This window comes from Gallus gallus, chromosome W (genome assembly GCF_016699485.2).
Source record: "Gallus gallus isolate bGalGal1 chromosome W, bGalGal1.mat.broiler.GRCg7b, whole genome shotgun sequence".
Lineage (NCBI taxonomy): Eukaryota > Metazoa > Chordata > Aves > Galliformes > Phasianidae > Gallus > Gallus gallus.
This window is the reverse complement of record NC_052571.1, coordinates 7,337,444-7,362,076: the sequence shown is the minus strand read 5'-3', so window position 1 is coordinate 7,362,076 and position 24,633 is coordinate 7,337,444. Positions and strand designations below refer to the sequence as shown.

The 24,633-nt window shown below is 46.0% G+C and overlaps 1 protein-coding gene across 1 annotated transcript; it reads left to right on the top strand.

Moving 5' to 3' along the window:
* The first annotated feature begins 294 nt into the window (after window positions 1-294).
* On the top strand, window positions 295-2,101 carry LOC121108211. The gene has a single exon (XM_040655254.2). It carries the CDS (start codon window positions 549-551, stop codon window positions 2,010-2,012), a length of 1,464 nt encoding a protein of 487 aa, XP_040511188.1. The 5' UTR covers window positions 295-548; the 3' UTR covers window positions 2,013-2,101.
* The last annotated feature ends 22,532 nt before the right edge of the window (window positions 2,102-24,633 follow it).

Sequence of the window (24,633 nt, the reverse complement as noted above, 5' to 3'; positions counted from 1 at the left end):
AACTTTACTATTTATGTGTGTACCTCTCGAGGATGTATGAATTTTGTCTAATTGCATTTATTTAATACGTGTGTGCCTCCTCGGGAAGACCTCTCTGCATTTTGTGATTTAAGGATCTTGCAACTTAAGTGTGAAATTTGAACCTCTTTCGTGCGTGCCTCTTGGGAAAGTGAGGAAGTGATTTTTTTTTTTTTTTTTTTTGACTTAAAAACTTGTGCGCCTCTCCAAGAAGTTTATTCACTTTATTGAAACCTAGAAAGTGTTGTTTTAGCTTAAAATTAACTGCGGATTTTGAAACCGAAGTGTGCCTTGCTTTGGTGTGGTGTTTGCAGTTTTTTGTGTGGCTTCACAGGGAAGTTAGGAGCGATTTTAAGTTGGTTTAGTCTCTTTGTCCTTGTGCTTTCCTCAACAAAGGGAGGCGCGATCGGAACATTTACATTTCTTTAGGTGTGGTGTGCCTCCGTGGGAGGGGCGATAAGGAGTTATTTGTACTTTTGAATAGGAGTACCTCCTCCTCTCTCAGTGTGTATCTTTCTGCGTATTTAGAAATGACAAACAGTATGGCCAGTATGAAAAGTGAAGATGTATTATTTGATCTTTTAGAAAAGCATGGTGCTCGGCCTTCTGTATCAGGGGTGGATTGGGCACGACAGAACTGGTATAATTTGCAAAGTGTTTCAGACCGTATTCGTGTTTTACAAAATGAGGCTCGTACTCGGGCCGGAAAAGGGAAATCTTTTATTTGTGCAGTACTCGGTGCTGCTTTAAAAGCAGCTGTGGAGTTCCGAGAGGAAAAGAACTCTACGGAAACCCAGACTATTCAGGAATCGGTTAAAGTGACGCAAGAATTGGTAAAATCTCTGCAAAGCCAAATAACGAGTCTTGAGGATCAATTAGAAAGAGAAAAACATAATTCGGTTTTGTTGCAAACAGCTTTTAAGGAGCTGATAACGTGTAAGGACACCGGTGACACTGTTGCCCACAGTGCACCTCAAGAAAAAGTTTATCCTCAAGGGGAATTACAAGAGGTGAAGGAAAGGCTAGATAAATTAGAGGCCTCTCCAGCCCATATTCGTCCTTTGATAAAAACTGAATATACTTTCGATAACAGTGAGGATCTAGATCCTCAAATGAATGTTAAGGAAATTCCCTTTTCGGCCACTGAACTGGCCAAACTGAAAAAGGATTTCAGCTGCTCCCCAAAGGAGTCTGAAACAGAATACGTCTGGAGAGTTAGTCTCACTGGCGGAGACCAGATCCTACTAACAGAGAAAGAAGTTGAAGGTTATTGGGGACCAGGAGTATTTTTAACCACCGGCAATAATCGTGCTCCCTGGTCCTTAACACAGAGGGCTGCCTATTGGGCAGGGGGTCTCAAACCTTTAGAAAGGGGGGACCCTCTTGCTATTACCGGAACTATCGACCAGTTAGTGGAGAATGTTCAGAAAGCTGCTTGTCTCCAAATGATGTATGATAGAAAGTTGCAGCCACATCATGAATCACCCATGATGTTACCTGTTAATCCGGAGAGATTGACACCTCTAATTAGGGGACTTCCAGAGTCGTTAAAACCTATAGGTATACAACTTCAAGGAAAGATACAAGCCATGTCTCAGGGAGAGAGAACCTGGGCAGCATTGGAAGGATCTGTAGCCCCTAACCACCAGTCAGGATCCAAAGTGTGGACTTGGGGAGAGGTTGCCCAAGAATTAATTAACTATGGAAGAAAATATGGGCCGGTGGTTTCTACCTCCAGTAAATTTGAGCCAAGAGGAGTAAGGCTTGCAGTAGCAAGCCTTGCCTCCAGGCCACCTAGCCCAAAACTTATTGGAACCAAAAGGGTTTCATCCCCAGTAAAAACGGGGACACGATGCATTGATCATAAACGCAGTGGACTTTGGACTCTGGGCTGGAGAAAGGGTATTCCACGAGATTTGATGAATGGATTACCCACAGTCAGATTAGAGAAATTAGTTAACTGGTGGCCAGAACAAAAGCTCAAGAACAGCTGATGCCTTTGCCCCCCCCTCCCAGGTGAGCGGGAGGTGGGTGGGGTGGTGAAGGGTGGATGTTTATTAGGAAGCTCACGACTAAAGGAAACGATTTGTTGTTTATTTATTAATTAAATAAATGTCATTTATTATTATTATTAATAATAAATGTTATTTATAATAAATAAATGTTATTATATATTATATTATGTATTATATTAATAATTATTATTAATTATTATTATTAAATATTATTAAATATTATTAATAATAATTAATAATAATTAATAACATTATATATTATTTATTGTAATAGATAAATGTTATTAATAATAAATAAATGCTATTTATTATTAATAATAATTTAATAAATGTTATTTATTAATTAAATTAAATGTTGTTTTATTTATTTGTTGTAAATTACTTGTTTATTTATTATTAGTGGTTATTGTCAAATGTACGGTTGTCTCTTTTCTCTCTTCTATTCATTATGTAATATTCATGTTACCACTCCTGAAGAATCACGGGGTGGTGTCTGTGGCAAGTTGCATTATGTACTGTTGCAACTCTTATGTTTGTACCTTGTATGATTCCATGTTTTATACAAGATGTTGTATCCCCTATTTACTTTGTAACCAAACCTGAAAAATGTTTGTAATGATTGTACGAAACATTTGATTCCCCAACACCTCCCCCCTTTACCCTTGTGCTTGCTATCTTCTCTCACCATCATGGATGCCCAGTGTCCCATTTTTAAGCAACCTTTGAGTCATTGACTCAAAGTTTGCTGGGAAACAAGTCCAGGCAAGTCCTGGGCAAAGGCAGAGAAATCTTTTGTCTTGAGGACACTGATGGACAGGTCCTGGCTAAAGATTGTGATATCCTCTAAGGAGCACAGATGGACAAGGCCAGGGGCAACGAGAGAGAGAGATAAGCTGCTGCTAATGTCCGGGAAACGGTCTTTTTGTGTGGACTTATCTCGAGGAAGATGGCCATCTCAGGAGGTATGCACATGACTCTTGCTCAAGCACCCAAGAATGTCACGTAGGCAGGAGAAAATGGAGGATAAAAGAGGGTTCAACAACCACGGCGATGTGGAGGGTGATCTCTCACCGCAACACAGAGGCTGATCTCTCATGATCTCTCACCACGACACGAGCTTCCTGCCTTCAGATCCTTCTCTACGGACCGTTTGCTGACGGACTTCCCTGGGCCTGCTACCTGAGACCTGCTGCTTCCTCCCTGACCTGCACCCTCTCGTTGCCCAAGACTGGCCTCGCTGCTCCTGCCCTTCGGCCCCGGACCGTCGGAACGTCGTGCAACGGGACTGCTGCTGGATCCTGGGAGATCCAGCCCAGGGCTTTACCAACAGTCCGTAGCTGTGTGTCCACAGTTGGCACCCTCCTGTCATTCCTGAGAATGTACAGAGTTCCTTGGCACTTTGTAACTCGGGGGTTTGGCAGATGGCTTCTTTCCTGGCAGTCCTTAAGGTTCAAAGTCCAGCTCTAATCTCCTATCCCAGATAGGTCACTTGCCGTTGAGTTATTTGTGCCTTCTGTTGAGAAACTTGATAATCATTTAAACAAAGAAATTCAGCACACTCACAGTCCATTGCACACAGTCCTCTTTGTTTCTGTGGCATCCACATGCTGCAGTCAAGTTCCACTGTGGGATGGAGGAACCCACATCTCAGGCTCACGAGTTGACCAGTTCTCAAAAATCACTGGACTGTTCTCACAACCCTGGTAACACTGTCCAGGTTAACTGAGTCATTTTGTCCCAAATTAAGGCTCTCCTATTCAATGGCAAATAACCTGAGGCTTCCTTTGGCCAAACTAGGCAGAAAAGGCATCCTTCAAATCCAGAAGGTAAACTCTACCTACTCATTCCCTTAGTTACTAAAGTGTATGGATTTGCCACCACAGAGTGTATACATTCAACAATTCTATTACTTGCCCTCAAATCTTGTACTAAACTATAGCACTTGCTATCCAATTTTTTCATCGGCAAGATTGGAGTATTGTATTTGGATTCACATTCAGTTAGTAATCCAAAATCCAAAAGTTTTCTTTTTTTCTTTTATCCTTCTACAGTTGCATATCCTCAAAGGGCACTGCTTTACCTTGACTGGGCTAGCCCTAGCTCTTGCTTTTAACTTAGGGCTGCATGGTCTCTACCAGGCATCCCTGATACCCACTCTCCTAAGTATACTTTATTTAAGATTTCTGTAACTTCTGGGGGTACACCATTGTTTTTCCCAGTATGTGTTTAAGCCAGACTTACAATTTTCAATCAGTCAGTATTGTTTGACCCTTAGCTCCAGTTTTATTGAATTTAATCTCTGCATCCATTTTGTTCTAATAAGTCTTGCCAGAGTAACGGTTTTGGACAACGTGGCATGTACAAGAATTTATGTATTCCTACTTATTTTCTCAGCCTGTATTTAGTTGATCCCAAAAGGTAAGCTTTTTCTTGTTGGGCAGTAGCTCCTACTACTGTTGCAGAATCGTCTATGGGTGCTAAGAGGCACCCGTACCCATCAGAAAATAAACCTCTTTATCCTGCTCTCCTAGCTGCAATTTAACCAGTGGATTTGCTAGGAATAACTTCCCAGGTTCCCATCGTTCTGCTTTTTGCAATCAGAGATGGTTGGATTTCTCCACCAATGTCCCATTTCCCTGCAGTTTGCACACTGCTTTCAGTCCAGCAGGGGTGGAACCCTCCATGGGTTCTTCCAGGCCCCTCCCTTTACCTCCTTCTAAGGGGACCTCTGGGTCTTATGGCTCTACTCTAGCACCGCAACAGTAACAGCTGTTGCTATTCCCTATTTCCTTACTATCTGTTTCTCAATTAGTCTTTTTTCTTCCTTTTGCTCACCCTCTTTGGTTCTGACAACCCTGTTACACCTTGCTCATCTTTGCCTTCCTCAGCCTGTGTCCTTCTCAAACTTTTCACTTTCAAACTCTCATCATTACATTAAGTACTAACGTTACATTTCAGTTTCACCTCCTCCTCTCCAGAGGTTTCCAGGGCTAACACTGGAATTTTGGGTTTCCGAGATCTCTGCACATGAAGCTATTCTCACTTCCAGTGCCCCATCCTCTCCATCTCCCCCCATTCGCAAGTAACGCTGTTTACAACAGCAGTCTCTGACTCCGGCACTCTGAGAGTTCTGCTCGCAGGGGAATGGTGTGGGGGGGCTGCTCTCATGCCAGTGCAGATAAACTCACTTTCTCTTTAACCCTTTTTCCTTTGTCCACTGTTCATACCCTCAGTTACACTTCCACATACCCTCAGTCAAGCTTCTGTATACCATTGACAATTACACTTACTTATACCATCAAAACTGTTTGTCCCATTCCCTTCAGAACCCACAAATTAAACAATACAGTTCTTCAGTTTCCAGAATCACCCAGTACTTAGTCTCGTGATTAGAGCACTCAATTATAAAAACTGTTCATGTTATTTCATTTACCTTCCCTCCTTAAGAATAACAGTAACTGTAAGAAGGCATTATAGTTTAGGGTCCCATTCCGATGCCACTTCTCATCATCTTCTAACTTATATATTAACCACCATTGATTGCAATACTTGATTAAAGTTTTCTTACTCAGGGTGCATCCAGGTTCCCCTGCAATGTCCCACCAATGTGCCAATGCGCATCCCAAAGGGGTTTGTTTGGGAATTTCCTTCCCCTGGGAGCCTCCCATGATGTTTACACAATCCTTATTAATTCCTAATTTCCTCAAAGTTTCCACAAACAGCCCTTAACACCGTATAGTGATATTGTTCAGTTATAAACACTTGGAAACAGATCTCACAGAAGCCTGTCCACCTTCCTTTACACTCTTCCCCACAATCAGTGCACAGTACTACATAAATGGACTGACACTCACTCCCAGAACGGAACGCGTCTCACTCACACCACACTCACTCTGACATTTAGAACAAAAACCATGGTTTATACATAATACACAGTGCTGACAATGTCCTTTAGTTGGAATCTTAATAACACTAGTACATTAGTCAATCAGCTGCAAGCTTTAAGATTTTTCCGAAAGTCACCTTGACATGAAATGATTAGCTACACGGTACCGAACACTCAACAGATGGTGATTACAATAATACAACCTATAACTCCCACTACTACTACTATCTCCAGGAAAATCCGCGTTATCATTTGACAAAATCCCCGCTCTTACCCATCACCTAAGGGAGAGCTGTTGCTCTTTCCTCGCATACGACTTACAGGTCCCCTTTGCAGGAACTCTCCAAGGAGTCTTCCTACCCCAGCCGGCAACCTAACCCGTGAGCTCACATACCTCGGGGGGGGAGCAGGCATGCTCCTTCATACCCTGCGTAGGACGTCTCCTCACGCCTTACGGGTTCCCCCTTTTCCATACACATACCTGGTCTGCCTATGGATGGTCCTTGTCTGTCCCCGCAGTGATCGAGAGAGGAAGGGAGTCCTTCCAAGAAATCTTGGGGCGCGCCAAAGGTGTCCCCTCTCTCAGGCGGTCCTGCAGCCGAACAGAGTGGGTCCCATCTGGGGTGCCAAATTGACGTGCAGAAATCAGACCCTATAGCCAGTAAGGATATAGAGCAGGTATGTGTTTATTGGTGACACGCGTACACCCTGGTGCAAGGGAGATCGTTCCACCTAACTTGCACACTGTCCGAAGAAATCGTGCTATAGATATAGGTCAAACTAATACATAATCAGGAATTCGGATACATATTCACTACATTCCCAAGAGCCCATTAGGATACAGTCCCTCCCCCCCTTGCGTGTGCGTAGTAGGTCGTGATGATGAAGGCTCATAGTCTTCCTCGCGAAGGTTCATAGTCTTCCTCGCTGCAAACTTATGACCCTGAAGGGGGGGGGCATCCCCCGAACTGGTTTCAGCTTGCACTTCAGACATCTAATCACCTCCCTGCCAAATGTTTTCGAGCTGTTCTCTGGTCCTTATCTGTATGGCCTTCATTCTCCTTGTTATTCCGGACCTAGTGCCTGTGAAAGTGCTTGGAAACCCTTGTTTTCTAATACTCTCTACATAAACTATCTCTATTTGCCCCTTATGTCTACCTTGTGAAGCTGCTTTCTCTTTTCTTGCAATGAAGCCCTTCTTTCTATACTGCGGGGACCTGATTTTGCCCTTCACTCCCTGCAGCCCTTCTTGTAGATGCGAGTCACATTGGCAAGCCTCCAGTCTTCTGGGACCTCACCCGTCAACAAGGAGAGCTGATAGATGATGCAAAGTGGCTCGGCTATCACCTCCGCCAGTTCCCTCAGCACTCACAGGTGAATCTCATCCGGTCCCATGGACTTGTGGCAGTCCAGTTGGAGTAGCAGGTCTCTGACTGTTTCCTCCTGAATTGTGGGGGGTTTAGTCTGCTCCCCAGCCAAGGCTGCCAGGTCAGAGAGTGGAGAAACCTGAGGATAACTGGTCTGTCTTTTAAAGACAGATGTAAAGAAGGCATTCAGAACGTCTGTCTTTTCCTTATCCTCAGTGGTCACATTCCCAGCCTCATCCAGTAGAGAATGGAGATTCTCCCTGGTCCTACTCTTGCTGTTGATATACTTGTAAAAGAGTTTCTTGTTCCCTTTTACCCCAGCAGCCAGGTTGAGTTCAAGCTGGGCTTTTGCCTTTCTGATTTTCTCCCTGCACATCTTAACAACTTCTTTGTATTCTTTCCGGGTTGCCCGTCCCTTCTTCCACAGGAGGTAGATTCTCTTTTTCTCCTGGAGCCTCAAGAATAGTTCCCTATTCATCCACGCCGGTCTTCTTCCGCGCCGGCTCATTTTACGGCTCAGGGGGACAGCCTGCTCCTGCACCTTTAAGACTTCCTTCTTGAAGAGCAACCAGCCATCTTGTACCCCTTTACTCTCTAAGACTGAGCCCCAGGGGACTCTCCCTACTAGTCTCCTGAACAATTCAAAGTCTGCCCTCCGGAAGTCCAAGGTAGCAGTTTTGCTGTTCCCCCTCCTGACTCCACCAAGAATCGAGAACTCTACCACGTCGTGGTCACTCTGCCCAAGACAGCCCCCAACCTCTACATCTCCCACCAGACCTTCTCTGTTTGTGAACAGCAGGTCTAACGGGGCAGCTCCTCTCGTAGGTTCTCTTATCATCTGCATCAAGAAGTTGTCCTCCATACATTCCAGAAACCTCCTAGACTGCTTCTTCTGTGCTATTTTGTATTCCCAGCATATGTTGGGGAAGTTGAAGTCCCCCATGAGGACAAGGGCCGGCGAGCTGCTCATAGAACAACTCATCTGTCTCTTCATCCTGGTTTGGCGGTCTATAACAGACGCCCACCAGGATGTCTGCCTTGTCGGCTCTTCCCCTGATCTTAACCCATAAGGATTCAACTTTATTTTCCACAGTCATAAGTTCAGTATCCTCAAAGCACTCTTTAACATAGAGAGCCACGCCACCACCCCTCCTTCCTTGCCTATCCTTCCTGAAGAGTTTGTAGCCATCCATTGCAGCACTCCAGTCATGGGAGTGGTCCCACCACGTTTCTGTAATGGCAACTAGGTCATAGCTTGCCTGCTGCACAATGGCTTCTAACTCTTCTTGTTTGTTGCCCATGCTGCATGCATTGGTATAGACACACTTTAGCTGGGCCTCTCTCCTCACCCCTAATCCCATTATCGCTCCCCCAGGCTCATCTCTAGCAGGCCTGGTTTTATCCCCTTCCCCCCTCATGTCTAGTTTAAAGACCTCTCTATAAGTCCTGCCAGCTCCTGGGCAAGGATCCGTTTCCCCCTTTGAGACAGGTGATACCCATCTGCCAGGTATCTCAGGCCAGGTGCCAAATAGACCACCCCATGATCAAAGAACCCGAGATTCTTGCATTTGCACCAGCCTCTCAGCCATGTGTTTATGCGATGGGTTTTCCTGGTCACTGCATTATCTTTCCCTGCCACTGTAGGAATACCTGCAAATACTACTTGTATGCCTGCATTGTCAACTAACCTCCCCAGTCCCCTAAAATAATTTTTTATAGCCCTCAGGCTTCTGTCAGCAACCTCATCGTTGCCAGCCTGAACTATCAATAATGGATAGTAATCAGAGGGGTGGATCAGACCAGGAAGTTTCCTGGAAATATCACTGACCCGGGCCCCAGGGAGGCAGCACACCTCCCTGCGGGTAGCGTCAAGCCGACATATCGGGCCCTCTGTTCCACTCAGGAGGGAGTCACCTACAACTATCACCCTCCTTTCTTTTTGGAGAAGGCAGTCTTTAAGCGTGGAGCTGACCTCCTCACCTTAGTCACACTTGGAGGCAGTCTTCCCACCTTATCCTCACTCACCTCTCCCTCCAGTTTCAGGGCATCAAACCTATTATGTAGAGACACCTGAGGAACCGTGGTAGGTCGGGGTGGGGGTCGCCTGCATTTCTGAGCTGGGACCTGCTGCCATCCCTCCTCTCCTCTTGAATCGGCTCTCTGTGCTCAACTACAGCAAGGGAGAGGGTCCACTACGGTTTGGGGGGCGGAATCTCTGCATCTTTCTCTCAGAGAGTCACTCCACCAGTCAATCTCCTGTTCGCACTCCCTGATGGTTCTTAATCTCTCCACCGCCTCCCTGAGCTCTACCACCAGGCTGAGCAACTCATCTACCTGCTCGCACCTCACACAGGTGGCATCCTTCCCATCCTCCCTCGGCAGCAGCAGGCTCTGGCACTTCCTGCAGCCAGAGACCTGAATGGCCACATTTCTGGGCAGGCCCTCTGTCTGGGTAGCCACAGTCTTCCTGGTGCAAGCCCGCTTCCTGGTAGAGACCATGTTCAAACTGGAGGTCTCAGGGACTGTCCGTAGGAGAGCTGGTCTCCTAAGCGGAGACAAAAGGAACAAAAGAAACACTCACGTATCCTGCCACAAGACCCACCTCCCACACCTGCAGCTGCAGTATGGGCAGGGTGGGCTGTGCTCACACACTGACTCCCTTCCTGCTGATGGTGGAAGGTAACACCCTTTTCTCACCTAGTGCATTAAGGGGGGGAAACTAGCTTCCACCCTCCCAAAGATGCTTCTAATTGCACAGCAAAAGGTCAAGGTTGAGCTCAAGAGATAAGAGTGGGCAGTGCCAGCTCCGCCCCTGGTGGCTCAGCAGCCCACCCACAAGCTGCCAGCCCCTCGGCACCGGTATAGTACTTTTGCTAGCTTCGAAAAAGCCCTAAAAAGAGCTTTTTGGTCGGCCTTTTTGCTTTAGGTCCCTTGTCCAGCACAGTCTTACCTGCCCTGAAGCTGGTCTCCGCAGCAATCAACCTCCCTTCAGGTAGTTATAGAGAGCAATAAGGTCTCCCCTGAGCTTCCTCTTCTCTAGACTGAACAATCCCAGCTCCTTCAGCCGCTCCTCATAAGGTCTGTGCTCCAGACCCCTCACCACCTTTGTTGCCCTTCTCTGGACACGCTCCAGGGCCTCGATGTCTTTCTTACAGTGAGGGGCCCAAAACTGGACACAGTACTCGAGGTGCGGCCTCACCAGTGTTGAGTACAGGGGGACAATTACTTCCCTGTTCCTGCTGACAACACTATTTCTGATACAAGCCAGGATGCCATTGGCCTTCTTGGCCACCTGGGCACACTGTTGGCTCATGTTCAGTCAGGCATCAATCAATACCCCCAGGTCTACACAGTCTCTGCACAGTCTTCCAGCCACTCTGCCCCAAACCTGCAGTGTTGCTTGGGGTTATTGTGGCCAAAGTGCAGGACCCGGCATTTGGTCTTGTTGAACCTCATCCCATTGGCTTCAGCCCAGCTATCCAACCTATCCAGATCCCTCTGTAGGGCCTCACTACCCTCAAGCAGATCAACACTTCCAGCCAACTTGGTGTCATCTGCATTCACCATTGCATCATGTCATCTTCCATTCCTTCGATCACCTTTCCTTGCCTCACCTTCCTTTCCTTCTGTCTCTTTCCCTCGTCTTGCCTTCTTTTACTTCTATCGTTTTCCTTCTATTCTCCTGCTTTTCCTTCTACCTCCTACCCTTGCCTCAACACCTTTTCTTTCTATCGCCTTCCCTCGCTCCTTCTTTTCCTTCTATCCCCTTTCTTCCCCTTACCTTCTTTTCCTTTTATTGCCTGCCCTAGTCTCAACTTCTTTTTCTTTTATCTCTCCTTATTTTTCTACCGTCTTCTTTTACTTCTATTGCCTTCTTTCCCTTCCATCGCCTACTGTCACCTAATGCTCTTTTCCTCTCAACTCACCTTTTTTTCTATCGCCTTCCCTCACCTCTCCTTTTTTACTTCCATCATCTTTTCTTTCTGTCATCTTCTATTCATTCTATAACCTTCTTTTCCCTGTATTCCCTTCTTTTCCTTCTATCGCCTTTTCTTGCTTAGGTTTCTTTTACTTCTATTGCCTTCCCTCACCTTTCCTTCTTTTTTTTCTATTGATTTTCCTCACCATACTTTCTTTTCCTTGCACCTTCTTCTTCCTTCTATTACCTTCTTCGTCTTAGATCGCCTTCTTTTCCTTCTATTGCCTACCATTCTTTCAATCACCTTCACTCGCCTTGCCTTCTTTTCCTTCTATCACCTTCTCTCACCTCTCCTTTTCCATCTATGACCATCCCTCGCTTTGTCTACCTTTCCTTCTATTGCCATCCCTCACCTCGCCTTTTTTCTTTCATCTTCATTTCCTTCTAATACATTCTATTCCTTTGTCATGATTTTGTAATTTTGCTATTGGTATTCCACATCATAACATCATGGACAGCATGGGTAATTAAAGAGTTAATACTCCAGTTCTGTGGAATGGCAGGCTTCCAAATGCATACTTCTCAAAAAAAAAGAACTACATATCCCACAGGACCTCACGGTTAGAGAAGGAAGATAAGTAATGGAAATCACAGGATCTAAATCACGGGATCTGGCTCTGACTCTCTCTCACTGCCAGGCAGAGGGGTGGATGTTCTTCCAAGCCGTGCGCCTTCATTCAAGTAGGCATTTCAGTTTCGGAAACTTTCTCTCTCATTTTATTTGATGCATTAGCCTCAATTTCAATTGTATTATATTATGTTGTGTTATCTTGCATTCCGATATAATAGTTAGTAAAATAAGTTTTCCTCCTTAGACCGTTGCCGCTGCTCCCTTCTTTTTCCTCTTTTGAGCCCAGCTCCCATTCCCCAACCCCTTTCCCTTTTCCCTTCCTGTTTTGGGGAGCCAGGGGGCCCACGGGCCTACTGCCCCCTGTCACGGGCATAGATTTATCTAGATTGATCTAGATAAATCTGTGACAACAGAGCACTCTAATGCCCTCAAGTCATGAAGGGACAGAATCAATCCATATTTCTGGAGTGACTGGGGGCTCTCAAGAATTGACTGTGTTGGAGACTGAAATAAGCCTCACTGGTAAAGCCTGGCAAAAAACACCCTATTGGGATTGGCCCAGGGGCTCCATGCATACTCAGTATTGATTACCTCAGAAGGGGGCATTTCAAGGATCCTAAGGGGTATCAATGGGCCTTTGGAATTGCTGCTGTAGATACAGACAACATTAAGCAGCTGTCTGTTTTGCCTGGCCTGTCAGAAGATTCATCTGTTGTGGGGTTACTACGAGTAAAAGAGCAGCAGGGACCAATTGCCACAAAAGCAGTGCACAGACAGCAGTACCGAACCAACAGGGATTCCTTGCTCCCCATTCATAAGTTGATTCGTCAACTAGAAAGTCAAGGAGTGATCAGCAGAACCCATTCACCTTTTAACATCCCCATATGGCCAGTGCGTAAAGCCAGTGGAGAATGGAGGCTGACGGTAGACTACCGCGGCCTGAATGAAGTCACACACCTGCTGAGTGCTGCTGTGCCGGACATGCTAGAACTCCAATATGAATTGGAGTCATAAGCAGCCAAGTGGTATGCCACCACTGACATTGCTAATGCCTTCTTTTCCATTCCTCTGGCCACAGAGTGCAGGCCGCAATTTGCCTTCACCTGTAGGGGTGTTCAGTATACTTGGAATTGTTTGCCCCAGGGGTGGAAACACAGCCCAACAATTTGCCATGGGTTGATTCAAGCTGCACTGGAACAGGGAGGTGCTCCTGAGCATCTGCAATACACTGATGATATTGTTGTGTGGGGCGATACAACAGAGGAAGTTTTTGAGAAAGGAGAGCAAATAATCCAAATTTCTGCAAGCTAGTTTTGCTATTAAGCGAAGCAAAGTGAAAGGACCTGCCCAGGTGATTCAGTTCCTTGGGATAGAGAGGCAAGATGGGCGCCATCACATCCCAGCAGATGTAATCAACAGATTCACTGCCATGTCTCCACCAACTAGCAAGAGAGAGAGACAGTCTTCTGGGTGTAGCGGACTTTTGCTGAATGCATGTTTCAAACTATAGCCTTATTGTAAGCCCCCTTTATCTGGTGACATGGAAGAAGAATGATTTTACATTGGGTCTTGAACAGCAACAGGCTTTTCAGCAGATCAAACATGAGATAGCCCGTGCCGTGGCCCTGGGGCCAGTATGGATGGGACAGGATTTAAAGAACATCGTCTACACCTCTGCTGAACAGAAAGGTCCCACCTGGAGTTTGTGGCAAAGAGCCTCAGGAGAGACCCAAGGCTGACCCCTGGGATTCTGGATTCGAGCGTACAAGGCATCCCAAGAGTACTACACTCCAAGAAGTAGATCTTAGCCACATATGAGGGGGTTCGAGCTGCTTCTGAATTAGTTGGTACTGAAACGCAGCTCCTTCTGGCACCTCGACTGCCAGTGCTGAACTGGATGTCCGAGGTGAAAGGTTCCCTCCACCCATCATGCTACTGATGCCACTTGGAGTAAGTGGATTGCACTGATTACCCAACGAGCTCACATGGGGAACCTCAGTCATCCAGGAATCTTAGAGGTGATCATGGACTGGCCTGAAGCAAAGTTTGGAACATCACCAGGAGAAGAGGTATCACGTGCTAGAGGCTTCACCATACAATGAACTACCAGAAAATGAAAAGAAATATGTCCTGTTCTCAGATGGATCGTGTCGTATTGTGGGGAAGTATTGCAGATGGAAAGCTGCTGTGTTGAGCCCCATGCCACAAGTTGCAGAGCCCACTGAGGAAAAGAAGAATCAAGCCAATTTGCAGAGGTAAAGGCTGTCTAACTGGCCTTAGATGTTGCTGAACAGGAGGGGTGGCCAATGCTTTATCTTTATACTGACTCATGGATGGGGGCAAAGGCCTTATGGGGGAGGTTACAGTACTGGGATCAAAACAATTGGCAGTGGAGGGGTAAACCTATTTGGGCTGCTGAACTGTGGCAAGGCATTGCTGCCCGAATAAAGAATATGGTGGTAAAGGTGCGCCATGTAGATGCTCATGTGCCTAAGACCTGGGCTACTGAAGAACAGAAAAATAACCATCATGTAGATCGAGCTGCCAGAATTGAGGTGGCTCAAATAGACTTGGACTGGCAGAACAAGGGTGAATTATTCCTAGCTCGGTGGGCCTATGAGATCTCGGGCCATCAAGGAAGAGATGCAACATATAAATGGGCTAGAGACCGAGGGGTGGTCTTAACTATGGATGCTATTGTATGGATGCTACTGCATGATATGCATGACTGTGAAACATGTGCCATAATTAAACAAGCCAAGAGGATGAAACCTCTCTGGGAGGAAGGGCGATGGCAGAACTATAAATATAGGGATGTGTGGCAGGTTGACTATATCACCTTGCCACGATATCGCAATGGTAAGCATTATGTGCTTACCATGTTGGGAGCAACCACTGGGTGGCTTGAAACATATGCAATACCCCATGCTACCGCCCAAAACACTGTATTAGGCCTGGAGAAAGAAGTTCTGTGATGACATGGCACCCCAGAAAGAATTGAATCAGATAATGGGACTCATTTCAAAAATTCTCTTATAAATACTTGGGCCAAAGAACATGGCATTGAATGGATTTATCATATCCCCTATCATGCACCAGCTTCTGGTAAAATTGAACAATCCAATGTGTTGTTAAAAACTATGCTGAAAGCAATGGGTGGTGGAACATTTAAGCACTGGGAGAAGCATTTGGCATAAGCCACCTGGTTGGTCAACACTAGAGGATCTATCAATCGTGATGGTCCTACCCGATCCAGCTCCCTACATACCGTAAAGGGAGATAAGGTCCCTGTAGTACATGTAAAGAGCATGTTGGGAAAAGCAGTTTGGGTCCTTCCAGCTTCTGGAAAGGGCAGACTTCTCCGTGGAACTGTTCTTGTCCAGGGACCTGGGTCTACTTTGTGGGTGATGCAGAAAGATGGGGATGTTCAATGTGTACCACAAGGGAATTTGATGTTGGGGGCATGCAGTCAGTAGTTCAATGTATATATATGTCTATAGATGTGTGTGCAATTCATTTTAATTATTGGTTGTTTGTATATATATGTGTATATTTATTAAGCATGATGTAGTCATGTAGAATAAGGGGTGGAATGTCATGGTTTTGTAATTTTGCTATTTGTATTCCACACCATAACATCAAGTACAGCGCAGGTCATTCAAGAGTTAATACTCCTTTCCTGTGGATTGACAACCTTCCAGATACTTGTGTCTCAAAAGAGAAGAACTGCATATCCCAGAGGACCTTACCGTCAGAGAAGGAAGGTATGTCACGGAAGTCACGGGATCTCTCTCTCTCTCTCTCTCTCTCTCTCTCTGCCTGGAAGAGGGGGTGTGTGTTCTTCCAAGCCGTGTGCCTTCATTCAAGTAGGCCTTTCAGTTTCGGAAACTTTCTCTCTCTTATTTTATTTGCCTTATTAGCCTCAATTCCAATTAGATTGTATTATATTGTGTTATCTTGCATTCTGATATCATAGTTAGTAAAATTTTGTTTTCCTCCTTAGATCGTTGCCACTGCTCCATTCTTTTTTCCCTCTCTGAGCCCAGCTCCCGTTTCCCTACCCCTTTTGCTTTTCCCTTCCCATTTTGGGGAGCCAGGGGGCCCATGGGCCCACTGCCCCTGTCACGGGCATAGATTTATCTAGATTGATCTAGATAACTCCGTGACAGTATGATTTGTGTTATTATTTTATTGTATGGTTGTTTTTTGCTAATAAACAAAAAAGAGGGAATTGTGGGAATACAAGAAAAACTATTCAGGGCAGCAGCTGTGAAGCAAGATAAACAGCATGAGAACCAAGGACATCTCTAGAAGAGGAGAAAAAGCAAAAAGAACGGCTCATGGCTCTGATTGGATAAGCGCCTGCATACATGGTTATGAAGTGTTTGCGGAATACTCTGTTGACATGTAAATGTGGATGGGAAAATTATAAGAGTGGATGGGAAAGCTTTAAAAGGAAACTTGTGAATGTATACAAGTGATTCTAGAATTTGTAATAAACCATTTGGATTGTTCACATCTGAGTCCGTGCATCAGACGCTGCAGACTTTGCAAGCTATGCCAGTTCTTTTGTGGTGTGGGAGGTAAACTGTTTTTGCAGTAGAAGTTTCCAGTATTTTCTGTATGTTGTGTAGACCTTTAATAACTGAATAACCCTCTTGTGAAAGAGTTATATAAGTGGTTTTTCTTCCACTAAGAAAGTTGATGAACAGAGTAAAAAGTTAAGATTGGGGGCGCTCTGACTTGGGTAGAATTGAGACAGGCACAAGATAAGGTAAATATGCAGGGTGGGGGGAGCCTGGTTCGGGACAGAACTCATGTGCTCACTCTTGAAAATATTGCCCTCCTATCTCCATAGGAAAGTACAAAACATACCAAAAAAACAACAGGTTGGTAATGGACCTTATATAGAAACATATCATAGCAACAGCGTCGGGGAGACTGTGAGCCTGAGATACTCAACCAATGAGCGAGCACCGGGAGAGCATTACCTGCATCAGGTTTAGGATGTATAATGGAATGAATTTCGCTGACTGGTGCGCAATTTCTCCCTTGCCAATAGGGGGCGTGCGCCCATTATTGCAGTAATGAATAAACTTTGCTGCTATCACTACGATCTTTGCCTAACCTGAAATTTTTGACTCTGCGTGTTTCTCTCAGTGCCAGTCCACCCCTGATAATGAGGGCTGAGCACCATGCTTTTCTAAGAGATTAAATAACACATCTTCGCTTTTCATAGTGACTACACTGTCACTCATCTCTCAGTATGCAGAAAGATCTTCACAGAGGGGGGTACACATATTCAAAAGCTTAAATAACTCCTCACCTCCTCAAGTGGTGCATGCACAAGACAAAAAGACTAAAACAACACCTTTATGTTTCAATATGTGGAGTGGTCTTCTTGGAGAAGCACACACATATCAAAGAAATGCAAGTACTCAAAATCACTCCTCACTTCCCCAAGAGGTATGCAGAAAAAGGTTTGAGCAATACAGGTTTTAATATGCAGAGCGATCTTCTTGGAGAGACACACGTTTAAGTTAAAAATTATCACTCCTCGCAACTCCAAGAGGTGCACACAGGAAAAGGTTCAAATTTCACATTTAAGTTTCAAAATGTGGAGTGATTTTCCTGGAGAGGCACTCACATCTAAGTTATCAAAAATATCACTCCTTGCAGCTCGAGGAGTTATACACATCAACTGTATATGGAAGGGCAATGCTCTCACTGTCGGGTATCCTGTCGACAATGCCATTTAATAATGTCTTGCACCAGTTATTGGAGGGAGAGGAGACTCTTTGATATATGTATACCCAATGGTGAGATTAAGACACGAGTCAAATGTTTGCCAAACCAGTTTGCTACAAATCGTAGTCACTTAGGGAGGTGGGGAAGGGAAGTTGGGCAATAGAAAAGAGATGGGAAATAAAAGCAAGGAGTTTTTGTAGAAAGCAAAGGAGATAGTCACCACCATGGATCCAGTGTTGCTTGTAGTACATCCGTTGGTCTGAGGAACTCATCCAGTCACCACGGGGGATGGGAGAAAGCCAGGAAGCTTCACATCGTAGCAGCAAGCAGGCCCCATGTGATTCCTTCCCAAGAGGTTTCTTCTTTCAGGGAATTCCACCATAGTACTTAGTTTAGTGGAGGCCTTTTATCCCCTGCTTCTCAGTTTCTTTTTTCTTCTTTTCTCTCTGTTAGCTTGACGCTCCTGGCCCTCCAGATAAGCCAGCAGAGAGTGGTCCCTCATTTGCCTGTACACAAGCATTTTTGCCTTTTGCAGTGGTCAGCTCCTTCAAGCTACCCCCCTGAGAAAGGCTGCATGTCCAACATCTGCTTCTTAGTGGGTATTTGGAGAATACATGTTCCAAACTATAGCCTCATTGTAAGCTCCCTTCCTCAGGTGACGCAGAAGAAGAATAATTTTACATGGGACCCTGAGTAGCAGCAGAGTATTCAGCAAATTAAACAGGAGATAGATGTCACAAAGTTATCTCTAGATCTATCTGTGTTCGTGATAGGGGGACAGCAGGCCTACAGACCCACTGGCCCAAAAAGGTGGGGGAGAAGGAAACAAAGAGGGAAAGGAATAATAATAAATAGGGAAAAAACAGCAGCAATGATCTGAGGAGGAAAGTTAATTTACTAATTATAATAACAGAAATATAGGTGAATTGGAATTGAAGCTAATAACACACATAACAGAGTCCAAAACTGAAGGCCTTACTCTAAAGCTGAAGACGAGATGGCTAGGAGCATGCAAAGATGAGCAGCAAAAAAGAGGGCAGTCTTGTGACTTGCAAGCTGTTTTATCTTTCCTTCTGAATGGAAAACAGAAACGCAAATTCCTCTGGGGTATGTAGTTCTCTTCTGAGAACCAGGTACCTGGAAAATTGGTAGTCCACAGAACTGGAACATTAACTCTTTAACTCACAGTGCTCTACATGAGGTTATGATGTGGAATACCGATAACAAAAATCATAAAACCATGACAATAGCCCATGCCATGGTCCTAGGGCCAGTATGGACGGGACAGGATGTAAAAAAACATCCTCTACACTGCTGCTAGAGAATGTAAGAGATTATACTTTTTGCACCTTTGTCTCAAAGCTTGCTGAGGAACACTGATGGACAAGTCCAGGCAAGTCCTAGACAAAGTTGGAGAAATCTTTTGTCTGAAGGTTTGCAGGCCAGGGGCAACAAGAGAGAGAAAAGTAGCAGCTTAATGGTCAGGGAGCAGTCTTTGGTGTGGGCTCATCCTGAGGCAGATAGTCATACCTGCAAGCTCAGGGGTTGCTGCACATGACTCTTACCTAAGCACCCAGGAATGCCCGCACAACTCTTACCAAAGTGCCCAGGAATGCCACATTGGCATAGGAAGGATAAAAAAGAGACCTACAACCAAGAGGGTGTGTCTGACATCAGATGCCTCCTGATATGATATCTGCCTGCTGACAGACTCTCCCAGGCCTGCTACCTGAGACCTGCCTGTTTCTCCTGGATTCACTATCACTGTACCTGCTTGCTGCCTAAGGCCAGCCACTCTGCTGCTGCTCTCCCCTGCACTTTTGCTCTTGTGTTGGCCTCAGACCATTGGGACGGCGTGCAACGGGATGATGCTGGATCTTGTGGCATGGTTTTGTAACTTTGCTATTGGTATTCCACATCATAACATCATGGACAAAAGAGAAGAACTATGTATCCCAGAGGACCTCACGGTCAGAGAAGGAAGATACATCACGGAAGATACGTCATCTAGTTGCGCGCGGTCTTTTTCACTTTCACTTGCTGCCAGGGAGAGGAGTGGGTGTGCTTTCCAAGCCGTGCACCTTCATCAAGTAGGGCTTTTGGTTTCGGAAACTCTCTCTCTCTCTCTCTCTATCACTCTCTCTCATTTCATTTGATTTATTATCCTTACTTCCAATTAGATTGTATTATATCGTGTCATCTTGCATTCCAACATAGTAGTTAGTAAAATAAGTTCTCCTTCTTCGATTGTTGCTGCTGCTCCATTTTTTTTTTTTTTCGGGAAGCCAGGGGGACCGCGAGCCTACTGCACCCCTGTCACGGGCACAGATCTATCTAGATAACTCCGTGACAAATTTTTGGTGGAGAATGCGGGCAATCTGAAGCTTTTAACGTTAGTAGGAAAAAAGGATTTCATTAAGCCTGACTGTGAGACTACAAGGCATTGCTGGTGTTGGTGTGACCTTCATAGATTAGATTATAGACTGTGCAGTCCGCCAAACTCCAGACACTGTGCCGAGTGGTTTCCGTTTGTTTTCTTTTTTTTTTTTCTCTCCCCCCCCCCCCCCCACCTTTAGCGGTTACCAGCTATGAGGTTGCTCTTTATTGTCAGAGCACTGTATAAGGGATTAAAAGCTATCATGTTCCTTGCCAGTTACTGGTCTATAATTAACATGTTGATTTCTTCCTGTGGAATTGTGTTCATATACAACCAAATAAGGGCACTGAGAGAGGCACCTGTCTGGTGGCTTTATGCAATGTTGTATAATTTGAATTTTGAGACTTTCGAACTGGTTTCCAGGCTTCCCTCTCAGTCTGTAGAATGTTTTTCGAATACCGAGTCAGTGCTCATACTTGTGTGCATGTTATCAGTATCCTTGAATGTATTCCTCTTCATTCGTGCTAAGTGGAAGAAGTCTCCTCCAAGACCAGAGAATGATGACTGGCAAGGAATATGGAAAGGTTTAGGAAGAATCTTAGAAGCGTGGGGACCCGCCATGCCATGGGATTTCACTCTTGAACATCTGTGGGATCCCGAGAAACTGAGCCAGCATTTGAGTCAGGGATGGTGCGACTTAGATAGACCTAAGGAGGTACGGCTTATCTGGGGCTTGGCTTGTTCCTACCGCGCTCTGTATACTACTATTCTGGAGAGGGAGAGTTTCCGAGCGGAGGTGCAAGCCAAAGGGGGAAATCTTCAAGTCAGACCTGATCAGTCACAGCAGACACCAGTAACAGTGTCAGTAGCCCCCGTAGAAGGCAAGAAATGGAAGCGGGTGTCCTCGCGTCTAGAGTGAAAAAAAGAAGAAGTGGAGGAGGAGGTAGAGGAAGATCCAGGTGAGGGGACTTGCTCAGAACCAAGAAAGGCAAAAGCAAAAACTAAGAGGCATGAAGAGGAGAGCAATGAAGAGGAGATCTCTATTACTGTTCGTTGACCTCTCAAGATGACTGAAATCCAAAGCTCAAGAAAGGAATTTACACGACGCCCGAATGAAACTCTTGTCACCTGGTTGCTTTGCTGTTGGGATGGTGGGGCCAGTAGCTTGTCTCTAGATGGTAACGAAGCCTGCCAACTAGGAGACATTGCCAGAGAAAAATCCATTGACAGAGGACTTAGCAGATCTTTGGATGGAGCTGCAACCCTCTGGGACCGAATATTAATAGCTGTGAGGGAAAGGTATCCCTACAAAGAACTTCTGCAGCCTGCAATGAAAACGTGGGATACAATTGAGAAAGGTATCCAGTACTTGAGGGAAATAGCCCTGGTGGAAATGTTATATGACTCTAATTTTGCTCCTAATGATCCACGCCAAAACCATGATCCGGAGAGAGTGAGGACAACACCTGACATATGGCAAAAACTTACAAGAGCAGCACCAGACAGATACGCCCCCACACTAGTAGCCACATTCCAGAAACGGGGACCAACGGAGAAGACCCCTAGTTTTCGAATTGATTCTTACACTCCAAAACTATGAGCAACATCTACCCCCAACTCACACTTCCATTTCAGCCGTCTCAAAGTTAGCAAACAGACTGGATGAAGTACAAGAGCAGGTGTCTCTACTGATTAATCGTGATGAACCCGTAATAGTATCAGAAACGTTTGATGAAGATCAGGATAAGCAAAGGGGCCTAATGAAAGAACTGATCAAACTAATGAAAATCCAATTAATTAAAGAAGATGGATCCCCCTCCTCACCTGTATCATTAAAAATTTCAGCTATTGAAGGCAAACGCTTTCCTGCTCGAGTAAGAAACAACAACAGGACTGCTTCGCGTGTTGCCTTGTGGCGTTACCTCTGCGACCATGGAGAAGACACGAGGAAGTGGCATGACCAAGCTACTCCTGTACTACGAGCATGGGTGAAAGAATTACAGAACAGACCAACCACCTGTGTAGTTGCTCCAGTTACCACAGGAAATGAATAGAGGGACCCTGCCCTCAGTCAGGGGAGGGAAATGGATAACAGAGTTTATTGGACTGTGTGGATCCGATGGCCTGGCACATCAGAACCACAGAAATATAAGGCACTGGTGGATACCGGGGCACAGTGCACTCTAATGCCCTCGAGTCATGAAGGGACAGAATCAGTCCATATTTCTGGAGTGACTGGGGGTTCTCAAGAACTGACTGTGTTGGAGGCCATAATAAGCCTCACTGGTAAAGACGGGCAAAAGCACCCTATTGTGACTGGCCCAGGGGCTCCATGCATACTGGCTATTGATTACCTCAGAAGGGGGCATTTCAAGGATCCTAAGGGGTATCGATGGGCCTTTGGAATAGCTGCTGTAGATACAGACAACATTAAGCAGCTGCCTGTTTTGCCTGGCCTGTCAGAAGATCCGTCTGCTGTGGGGTTACTACGAGTAAAAGAGCAGCAGGTACCAATTGCCACAAAAGCAGTGCACAGACAGCAGTACCGAACCAACAGGGATTCCTTGCTCCCCATTCAGAAGTTGATTCGTCAACTAGAGAGTCAAGGAGTGATCAGCAGAACCCATTCACCTTTAAACATCCCCATATGGCCAGTGTGGAAAGCCAGTGGAGAATGGAGGCTGACGGTAGACTACCGCGGCCTGAATGAAGTCACACACACCTGCTGAGTGCTGCTGTGCCGGACATGCTAGAACTCCAATATGAATTGGAATCAAAAGCAGCCAAGTGGTATGCCACCACTGACATTGCTAATGCCTTCTTTGCTGTTGAGGGATGGCTCCACAGCTGAGGGGGTCATGGGTCTCTTGAACAGTTGTACGAGCAGAACAGGCCTAACAATTGGCAGGAGATACAGATGGAAAAGTACTAACTCGTTATAATGGCTGTGAGCTCGGGTGCTATGTGCACAACCCAGGCTATGAGACCTTGAAGCTGTCAAAGCAGGAAGACAAACTGAGGCTTCAGTTAAGATAAGGGGGTAGCTAGCCTGGGAAGAGATTAAGGCAGTGGAATCGTATGAAAGCATGCATGACCAATGGTATTGTTAGGCAGGGGGCTTTTTGCAATGCTCCAACCAATTACAAGCTGACGCATGTTCACCACGATCTATATATGTGTGTAAGTAACGAATAATAAACGGAGACTCTGATGCACTCATATTGGGTCATGTCATCACTCCCCACGCGGCTCGGCCAGCGAACGGACTAGATTCCGGTTTCAAACCCTTGGGGGTGCGCAACATCTGGCGTCCGAACAGGGATCCGAGAAACCGGGATTGAAGGTCAGGATGTTCATGTAGCGTGATTCGGACCAAAAAGCACCAACGTCGCAGCGGCGAGTTGGGGGGCAGCATTGCCTAGACCGTCCAAGAGGGGTCTGCTCAGAATCTGGAGGTCTCTATTTGGCACTGCGTGCGGCGGTGAGACGCGGAGCGCACAGAGGTTAGACGTGGAATGTATGAATTGCAGTGCACCATGCAAAGAGAGGTAGCCCTAAATCTTTTACGCTTCTTAGAGAAGCGAGGGGTAGAATCGGGCATCGTTAAGCAGGTGCCAGGGTTGATAGCCTATGGTAAGGCGGATGGAATGTTTGTTCATTCCGAGGAGTTTTTTGAGGAGGAGGCATGGCGCAAATTTGGGGACACCCTTTGTCATAAGGTGATAGACGAGGATAAGGGTGCAAAGAGATTAATGAAAGCATGGAGGGAGGTGATAAATTGTATGAAGAAGAATAAGGTAGAGAAACAGGTAGCAGCCACAGCGTCACAAAACCTGGCAGGGCTCCCTGAGGATGCCGGACGGATAAAACCTGGCTGTGATTATGTCCCAATACCTCTGTCCGGCCCGTCTGTCCCAGTTCGATCTAGTGGACTTCAGGAGGTGGGGGAGTCAGTGAATCCCAGTGCCCCCCCCTTAGGTAGTTTGGGAGATGAAAGTGGGGACGAGGCTTCTGACCTGTACCCGTCCAACCCGGCGGGGGTTGACAAAAACAGGAGTGAGGATTCTAGGCAAATTAAGGGCTCTTATCTTACAAAATGCAGTGAGGATCCCTGTCTCAATAGGCAAGCGGCAGCAAAGGCAACAACGCCCCGACCCGTTCCCAGCCAGCCACGCCCCTCTCGACTCGATTGGGCAGCCGTAGCGAGAGAGGTGATGGGGGAAGAGGATATGGCAATGGTTGAGGCAGTAATGCAGGCGTCTCCCATCCGGTACGAGCAGGAGGGGGAAGGGGGTCTCCAAGGGGGCTATCTGCAGCTTGGGTGGAAGTTGTCACAACTGCGGGCCACGGTCAATGACAGTGGACTGCATGGGGAGCCTACGAAACAGATCTTGAACTATATTTGGGGCAGCAGTGTACTTGTCCCAGAGGACATTAAAGTGATATTAAAGTGAATTAAAGAGCCAGTCAGAACAACTACTATGGCAAGCCCACTGGCAGTGGTTGTGTGAGGTTAGCTCCAATACTCCTCGAGCTGAAGGAGACCCTTTGTTTGGTGTAACTGTACAACAATTAATGGGCATGGGACCGTTTGCTACCCCAGACATGCAGGTTCACCTTGGACCTGATATCTGCCTTGAGGGTATGGGGACGGCTCGACAGGCATTGGAGA

What these genes read in the sequence shown, in the direction of transcription:
- LOC121108211 (XM_040655254.2), top strand. Translation starts at nt 549, where the DNA reads ATGACAAACAGTATGGCCAGTATGAAAAGTGAAGATGTATTATTTGAT.